Source organism: Orcinus orca, chromosome 3 (assembly GCF_937001465.1).
Source record: "Orcinus orca chromosome 3, mOrcOrc1.1, whole genome shotgun sequence".
Taxonomy (NCBI): Eukaryota; Metazoa; Chordata; class Mammalia; order Artiodactyla; family Delphinidae; genus Orcinus; species Orcinus orca.
In genome coordinates, this window is record NC_064561.1 from 95,857,093 (window position 1) to 95,866,566 (window position 9,474).

A 9,474-nucleotide genomic window follows, 5' to 3' on the forward strand; every position below is an offset into this window, starting at 1 on the left:
TCAAAAAGATACATGCACCCCTATGCTCACAGCAGCACTATTTACAATAGCCAAGACAGGGAAACAAACTAAATGTCCATCTAAAGATGAATGGACAAAGAAGATATGGCATACACACACACACACACACACACACACACACACACACACAACTATTACCCAGAAATAAAAAAAGAATGAAATAATGCCATTTGCAGCTACATGGATAGACCTAGAGATTATCCTACTAAATAAGGTGAGTCACAAAGAGAAAAACAAATACCATACGATATATGTGGAATCTAAAATATGACACAAATGAACTTATCTACAAAACAGAAACAGACTCACAAACATAGAGAACAGACTTGTGGTTGCCAAGGGGGAGGGGGGAAGGGTTGGACTGGGAGTTTGGGACTAGCAGATGCAAACTATTATATATAGAATGGATAAACAACATGGTCCTATTATATAGCACAGGGAAGTATATTCAATATCCCATAATAAGCCATAATGGAAAAGCATATGTAAAAGTACACACACACACACACACACACACACACACACACACACATATATAACTGAATCACTCTGCTGTACACCAGAAACTAACACAACATGTAACTCTACTATACTTCAATTAAAAAAAAAAAGAATTAAGCCTTTTGATCACTCCTTCCTAAAATGCAAAGTGCTAACAAAGTGCTATGGGTATAAAGAATAGGCCTTTGGCTAGACTGCAGCCAAAGTGGTTTTCAACAGGGTCGATTTTTTTTCCCCCGGGGGACATACAGCAATGTGAGGAGACACTTTTGGTTGCTACAAGTTGGGGAAAGGTGTTTCTGGCATATACTGGGTAGAGACCAGGGATGCTGCTAAACATCCTGTGATGCACAGGACAGCCCCCCACATCAAAGAATCCAGCCCCAAATGTCAGTAGCAAAGAGTTTGTGAGGCAGCCAAAGGTAGAGATGTACACGTTTAAACTAGCTTTCTTCAAGGTTGATCTTTTCTTTAGATATAACGTGTTAAATTTACAAATTTAACATGAAATATTTACTAGATACCTACTATGCACTGGTCTGCACAGAAGTATTGCAATACAAATAGCATTACCTTAAATACACTGTCTCACAGAAAAGCTACATTGTAACCTCAAGAGACTGAGTCTACTCAAATCAAATCATTTACTTCCTCCCTATCACAAGGCAAATTCAGCAATACTCAAGCACTAGGTCTCAACTCCATTTCAGAACAATCATCCCTCAAACTTGTTTGAACCTAAACACAGTTTCAACCTTAAAATTAGCAGCTTTGCTGTAACACCTGTAACTGAAACAGAAACCCCTTTTAGCTAAAATGGTCTACACTTCCTCTCCTGATCAACTTACTAATCACAACTGTGAAAAGAAGCAAAATTTGCTCTTTAGAGTTCCTCCTCCTCTCTTCCACATGTACTATAAAAGCTGATCTACCAGGAATATGACCACCAGGATGGAAGGGGCCAAAAACGCAATGAGGCCTTTATAATCCAGCAACCAGAGATTATATCCCAGCTGTTGAATATCCTCCCATTTTCTTACAGATCTCCATGGAAGTGAGGGAACAACAAGGGAAAACTAAGACTGCTGGACTCAAAAAACTAAGAGTAAAAACAGGGAATCAGAAGCAGCTACTGAACTACTCTTTCTAGGACAATCTCAACACTTAGTCCAGTCTGTCAAAAAAGGTCAAAGTTTTAACAGCTATCACCAAAATCAATAGATGACTCAAAATAAAAAACAACAAATAAAAGTGGTAATTTTAGTCAATGTTTTGCCCACAGCCCAGATATCCTTTAATGCTAATTAATGAGTCACAGAGAAAATCCCCTTCAGATAAACAGGACTGCAACATCTCCCAAGCAAAAGCATTTGTTTAGGTCCTGACAGCAGTGCTGATCTGGGAATAACACATTCAATTCAATTTAAAAAATAATAAACTTAAGCCTTCAGACCAGATGCAGTCATGACTGTCTGTCCTAGTTCGTGTATAGGAAGACTCTTGAGTCTTAGTGAAACATGCTGGCAGGAGGAGTCCTGAAGGACTGCTGGACTCCATTCTGGAGGGGGTGGAGGAAACCAGCCCTTTTCAGGGGCTTTCATGTTCTTGCACTCATTTCTCCTAAATCCCTGGTTGTCACCATGGTCAAGGTCAAAGTTCCATCACTTCCCAAAAGTCACAGCTCTCAAACAGTGTAACCCAAGGAATGAAACAAACTTCCGTCTACACACCTGCACAAACCCTAACAAGAACTATTGTTTATAAATAGAGCGCACTGGAGTGTGGAGAAGCAGGAAAAATCGTATTTTTCTATTTATTATTCTTAAGATTCACAGATTTCTAAAAGCAAGAAAAAACAACTGGGGGACTGAGGTCAACTTTAATTAAACATATACTGTGTTGAACGCTTAAGAAAGTACTAGAGATGTAAAGTGTTTAAGCATGTTTTTATATGTGTATTATATTTTCACAGTAAAAGTTAAAAAAAAAAAAAGACATAAAAGTCCCCACCTACCAACGTCTTTCAATCAAATACTTAAAGACATTCACACTTTCTCACTTGATAAATGTTTTCTGGGCACCAAGATAAAATCTGAACTTCACTTTCACATTTTCCATCAGTCCCGATCTCTGAACTTTCAAGGGTTAATATGAATCGCTATGACCATATGCTATACTAGTTATTTAAAGATCGATCATTTGTTATACAAAACCTGAGTCATTAATTCTGCAGATTCAAACATAAGACATTAATAAGCCATCCTCTTATACACAAAGTAGATAGTAAGCAACTTGTGAAATCGCTTGTAGGAAGTGATGAAGAATTTCAGGAAGACCTTAACAATGTTTCTCCTTTCCATCTGCTCGAATTCTTACATTACCTCAAAGCACCTTCAGGGCATTAGGCCCTGGCCAGCCTCTCATTCACAGTGGAATTTTTATTAATTTTTCTAGCTGAGATTTATTAACCCTAAAATACACACAAGCTAAAACAGACAAAGCCACCTGTTGCCTCAAGGCCTCAAAGGAATTCCTCCCAGAAGCACAGGGGAAAGCCTTCCAAGGACTATCTCAGAGGTAGGCAGCTGCTCCAGGGTGGGAGAACCTAGAGCACCCAGAGTTGGGCCCACTTCCACCCCAGAGTCTGGCCAAGTGGTGGAAAACACACTTGGGGAGGAGGCAAAAAGAAAGCAAGCCAGAATTACAGCAAATAGACTGCTCTCAACTGAAGACGGTTTTAAAACATATCTTGTTTACATGATGGACCATGTAAGGTTCCATGTTAACTGGAAGGAACTAAAATGGACAATTCGGAGGAAATCAATCCCTTTCTAGAGAAATCATTCTACTAGACACCCAAAATGATTTATAGTGACTGACTAGCTTGGCTCTATTAAAACTAAGGAATTCAATACCCAAACTCATCAAAGAAATATAATTTAGTGCAACCTAGCTTTGCTATGCTTGGTGTTCTCATCAGATTAAGATTTACATAGGAGTTAGGAGTAGTGAAAAAATAAAAATCAACTCAAATGCTAGGATGCTATGCTGCATAATGGTTTTCATTATAGTGTTTAGCTCTCAAGTGAGCTAGAAGACATTCTGGGAGAGATATAAATCTCAACCATTACACGTTTCATAAAAAGGAGCACATTCGGTGGTCTGGAACTGAACCTGCAATATCTCTGAGGTATGCCTGTACCCTATGACCCAGCAATTGTACTCCTGGGCATTTTTCAGAGAAATGAGGGCTTATGTGAATGTTTATAACGTTCATAGCAGTTTTATTTGAAATAAACTGCCCCAAGTTGGAAACTACCCAGATGTCCTTCAATGGGTGAATGGTTAAACAAACTGTGCTCTATCTATGGAATACTACTCAGCAATAATAAGGAACAAAAGAAAAATGAAAAGATAATAACATCAGCAAAAAATAATAAGGAACAAACATGTAACAACCTGGATGTCTCTGCAGAGATTCAGACTGAGTGAAAAAAGCCAATCCCCAAAGGTTGCACACTACATGATTTCACTTGTCATTCTTGAAATGACAAAATTACAGAAATTGAGAACAGGTGAGTAATTGCCAGCGGCTAGAAGGGAACAGGGACAGGAGGAAAATGGTTGTGGCTATAAAAGGGCAATGTAAGGGGTCCTTGTGGTGATGGAAATATTCTGTATATTGACTGTATCAAGATATAAATATCCAAGGTGTGATACTATATTATAGTTTTGCAAGATGGTACCACTGGGGGAAACTGGTAAAGGATACATGTGATCTCTGTATTATTACTTATACGTGCATGTGAATCTACAATTACCTCAAAATCAAACACTTATTTTTTTTAAAAAGGCTTAAAAAAAAAGCAGCACATTCATTAGGGCTTCATAATAAAAACTCCTTTAAAAAAAAAAGTCATAAGCTAAGGAGCTGCAGAGCATTATGCTCTATTTTCCACAAGCAAGTTGGGGGACTAAACAGTAGGCAAAGCATTACTAAAGGGGGCAGTACAGCATAGTGGCTGAGAGCTCAGACTCCAAAGGCTGCCTGTTGAAATCTCAGCTCTTAGCTGTGTGACTCTGGGCAAGTTACTCTCTCTGTGCCTAAGTTTCCTCACCTACTGGGTGGTGATTGTGTGAATGCAGTTTACCATGTAAGACTAAGACACACAGGCTGATATCAGACATACAAGAGTTAGGCTTATACAGCATCTATCCAGTCCACCTGCGTGGGGATTCAGTGGCTCTCCAAAACTAAATCAGCAAAGGTGCCTTTTGCACCGAAAAGCCAGTACTGAAAATCTGAGAAAGGCAAACTTAAGTATAAAACGTTCCACCTTCCAAACCCTCTCCCCTTGCACACAAAACAGAATATACGCAGGGCCTTCTCTCCCAGCAGCCACTGTCACTTTCCATTAAATGCTTTATGTTGTAAGCAGAACTTCAGCCCCTTGACAAGGACTAGGGCTGGATATTAAAATATTGGAATTAACTTCGCCTAAGACGTCCCAGTAACCAAATGACTCACTCACTTCTTTAGAAACAGTAAAATGTCAAGGTTGCCAGAGAACCCCAGCCCCAGATGTGTGCATAAATCATTGAGAAGTGTTCATTAAGCCAAAGCCAAAGGACATTACTCAAGATAACACTTTAAGTAAAATCTATCAGTTTTTATGGTTTTTCCTGTAATGGAGAAAATTCGAAAAAATAGGATTGCTGGAGGGAAAATCACGGTAAGTTAAGCCCCAAAATTGTACAACATATTTTAAAAAGGCTTAGAACTCCTCCATTTGCTCTGGCTTCAGAGGGTTTACCCTTCCTCCCTCCCGCCCCTTTTTTTAACTGTTTTATCCAATCTCATCAACAAGCACTGGACAAACTCTAAACTATTTTCTCTATAATACTACCTAAAAGCAGAAGCTTTTAAATTTTTTGATACATCTGTTTAATATATCTCATCTGCAAAGCATTTTGAATGCTCTGTATTGATGACACCATCCACAAAGGGGTCTTTTTTTCACTTTCATAATAATTCAGGTAAAATTAGTAGTCTAATTTCATTAAACTCAAGCCTTTTGTCCTAGCGTTTCACAAGAACAAAAGGCAAGAATATTCCTTGGTCATTTACACTGTCACACAAAAGAAAAACAAACAAACAAAAAAACACCAACTTGTTCACGTCCTACGTTTCTCTACCCTTGAATGAAGTAGTTGATAAATCAGCTTGTCAGGGTTTTGAGTTCTTCGGTTCATTCATTACAGGGGATACTACCCAATACCCAGTTTTACTAAAATGTCTGGATCGTACAGGTCATTGGCAAATAACTTGAAACAAATCGCACACGCGGTATAGCCTCCCAAACAGAACCGATTGTCTCCGTTTGCTTATTTTTAGTAACTTGAGATAAAAGACTTAAGACGGGTCGTTTTCCCAACTCGTTTGACAATTTGACCGCTGCCTCGGGACTGAGCGCCCCATAGCTACAGGCTGGAGTATAACAAGCGCTTCCCCACTAGGCTCCCTCATCCGCTCCAAACAAACCCCATGTAATAGCTGAAGAATGACGACACTAAAATCAACCCCACAGATTCATACCTTAGAGGTCTGCAACACGGAATAAACTTTTTTTCCTCAAGCGACAGTGCAGTTTAAATAAATAAATAAACGTAACACCCAGATGGGGTTTATTTGATCCATTCCCGCGACTGGGTGCGCGCAGGGGGTAAGTGCAACTTAACCCTGTGTGGGCCTAGGGGCTCACCAACAGCTGTCAGTGGGCGCTGCGCCGGCGAGGGAGCGCCTCACGCCGCGCCGGTTCACTGGCTAGCAGGTGACCACCCCAACAAGCCCGGGTGCGAAGTGCGGGAACACGGCCACTTCCCCCTGAGCGCGATCCGGCCACCGCACGCCGCCTGGTACTTTGTTAACTCCGCGCGCCCGGGATGAGGTGGCTGCGGAGCCCAGGCTGGAGGAGGATCCAAGCCTCCTCCAGTTTGGCCTCGCCCTGCCGGAGCGCGGAGCCTCGGCGGGAGGGAGAGGTCGCCGAGCAGCGGGTAACTACGGCCCCCACCCCTACCCTCTCGGAGCCCCGTGTCCCCACTTCCTCGTTCCTTACCTGGGGAAAGGAGCCCTCGCGGCGCGGGCTCTTGGGGTAGTCTAAGTGACCCCGGTCCAGCATCAGGTAGAGCGAAAAGATCACCACACAAAAGATAGCGCTGCCAAACACGGTGAACTGGCGGCTTAACTTCATTTTTCCTCGATAGACTCGGGGCCAGGGCACTGTCCTCACCCGGAGGAAGAGGCGGACTGTGGACTCCTGGAAGCGGCCGCCGGAGGCTCCCTGCTCCCGGACTTGTGCTCTCCGCGCTTTCCGCTGCGGATGCGGGTCCGGGCGGCGCTCCGCACCTTATCTCCGGCGCCACCACGCGCCCTTGGCCTTCGCCCCGGCCCACCGCCCTCCCTGGGGCCGGGCGTCCCTCCTGAGGCGGGATTCGCCTGCAGCCCGGAAGGGGCCCGCTCAAACTAGATCTCGAGTTCAGCGCCGGCACCCGGCAAGGCGCGCGGAGCAGGCGGAGGAAAGGTCGCTGTCTGGACTTCCTGCCACCGTCGCCCAACCAAGTCGGCAGGAAAAGTTTTCTCGACCAGGGCAGGCGTGTCCTCTTCACCCAGGAGGTGCTGGCTCGGCGGCTCTCGGGTCGGCGGCGCGGAACTGGGTCCGAGGAGCCGTGGGGAAAGAAATCAGGTTGGGAGGAGCCGGGCCCCACAACTTAGCGCCGGGACAGCCGGGCCCGCCCCCGTGGCACCGCCCCCGCCTCCCCCGACTGAGCCCCTTCCTGCTGCCGCCGCCGCCGCCGAGGCCGGGCCGGGGTGGACCCTGGGCGCGGGGATGCACGGGTCCGGCAGGAGTTTCCTCCGAGCGCGCGTCCGCCCGCCAGCGCCTCCCGCCCCCCAACGCCCTTTTCGCTCAGCTCTCGGACCCGGGCTGCGCTCGGAGGGCGCAGGGGGCGGGCGGCGGCGGCGCGCGGAGGAGGAAAAGGAGAGCAAGGAGAGGACCTTCCCCAGAGAGAAGCCCGCTCCAGCTGCAGCCGCGAGTCCCCTCCCTCCCGCCCCGCAAATGCGGAGATGGCGGCGGCAGCGGCGAAGAAACGCCGGTTCTCCAGCGCCACTCGGCGCTCCTGCACCGCCCGCCACGAGCAGGAGGAGACAGCAGCGGTGCAGTGGCCGCTGGGTCAATAGGCGCCGGCAGCCACGGAGCTGAGCAGGCGGCGGGCCCCGCCTCCTCCCGACGCTCCGGGATGAGGAGGCGGGCTCCCCGGCGCCCAATCACAACGCGCCGCTCGCAGGGCCCGCCCCGCGTCGGCCTGCCGGATCCCCCAGCGATGGGAAGACCTCAGACTGCTTTTGTGACCTGGGAGGCGGCATTGCTCAAGTTGAGACCCTGAGAGACCCTGGGGCACCAGCAGCCCAGTTCTGCTGCGCTTTCTCCCCACTTCCTTTTCACTGCCCAGGTTTCCTGTCCTTGAGGTCCCAGGCCTGGGGTGCCTTGGACGGACATTCGGTGAGGAGAAGGGGGCTGCGAATTCTGTTCAGACTCATCTTTTCCTCTGCGGCTTTTGGAGACGTCTGGGGAAACCTGAGGGAAAGGAGCCTGCCGAAGGACTCTCCAGACAGGTGTAGACGTCTGGCTACAAAAATCTGTGAGGGGAGCCTGCTTGTGCCGGTTATTGATTTATTGCCTCTCAACTCCAAATTCACCCTTTTTGACTGCACTGTGAAAATGGGTCTGGGCCTTTTAAAGTAAGTTTTCCTTTGCCAGCAGGGGCTGAAGCTTTGTCCGTAGAGGATGTTGAAGAGACATTACAGGAAGAAAAGTATTTTGCTACCTGGTTTTGGTGCATTAGTAGGCAGGTTCTTGCAGCATACCTGGCTTGCTCCAGGGCCGAGCTCCTATGCTGCTCAGGGGCCAGCGGTTTCTTCCCACGTCCCCAAGTCTAGTGATTTTGTAGTAGGGGGGCTAAAGATAGACACTACCTCGAGAATAGCTTTCTGGGCACCCTGGAGGCAAGATCTGTAGCCAGTTCCAGAGGGCCGATTTTTCACAAGGTGTGGCACCACAGTGATTTCTCTGCCATTCAGTGAGCCAGGCTGTGCCCTCTCCAGTAATTTTTGGATCTTAGCCCTGGGAAGGGCTGGGGGAGCTCTTCTTTGCGAACTCTATCTCCTAGTCCAAGGGTTACTTATAAGGTTAGCTCCTTAAAGCTGCTCTTTCTATATTCTCTAGGGTTCTCTTACTAGTGAATCTCTCGTTATTCCAAAACCCTGTTATAGTTAATAATTCTTTTTATTAAACTTTATTTGTAGTCGCAACAGATAGACCTGCAAAGATAGGATTAGGAGTTTGGCTTGATTGGGCCTTTGGGCTTGAGCTCAGTGCTGAGTTCCTTGCCAAAGTGAATTAAGACACTAATAATTCATAGTACATGGGGCATCCCAATTAACCAGTCATCTGTGGCTGACTGTGGTGAACTACCAAGTTCCTCGGAGCCCCAAGTGGCAGCTACACTGGACAGTTACGGCTGTAAGGTAACTATAAGGACTATGGTGTGAGATGTATTCTTTTGAGTTCCTTTGAATGCTTTTTTTTTTAAAGTTTTTACAGTTTTATTGAGAAATGATTGACATACACCACTGAATAAGTTTAAGGTATACAGCATGATGGTTTGCTTTACATATATTATAAAATGATTACCACAATAAGTTTAGTTCTCATCCATCATCTCATATAGATACAATAAAAAGAAAAAAAGTTTTTTCTTACAATGAGCACTTTTAGGACCTGCTCTCTTAACAATTTTCCTATATATTATACAGCAATATAAACTATCATCATCATGTTGTACATCACATCCCTAGTATTTTTTTAAATTGTAGTTTATTTTTTATACAGCAGG

The 9,474-nt window shown here is 45.5% G+C and overlaps 1 protein-coding gene across 1 annotated transcript in view; it reads right to left on the minus strand.

Annotated features, from left to right (window-relative positions):
* Positions 1-6,982, minus strand: part of MAN2A1 (mannosidase alpha class 2A member 1) — a 167,685-nt gene extending 160,703 nt beyond the window's left edge. The window contains exon 1 of the mRNA XM_004267441.4: positions 6,639-6,982. Coding sequence (XP_004267489.1) covers positions 6,639-6,773 — 135 coding nt within the window. The 5' untranslated portion in view covers positions 6,774-6,982. The remainder of the gene's footprint in view (positions 1-6,638) is intronic.
* Between the last annotated feature and the right edge of the window lie 2,492 nt (positions 6,983-9,474).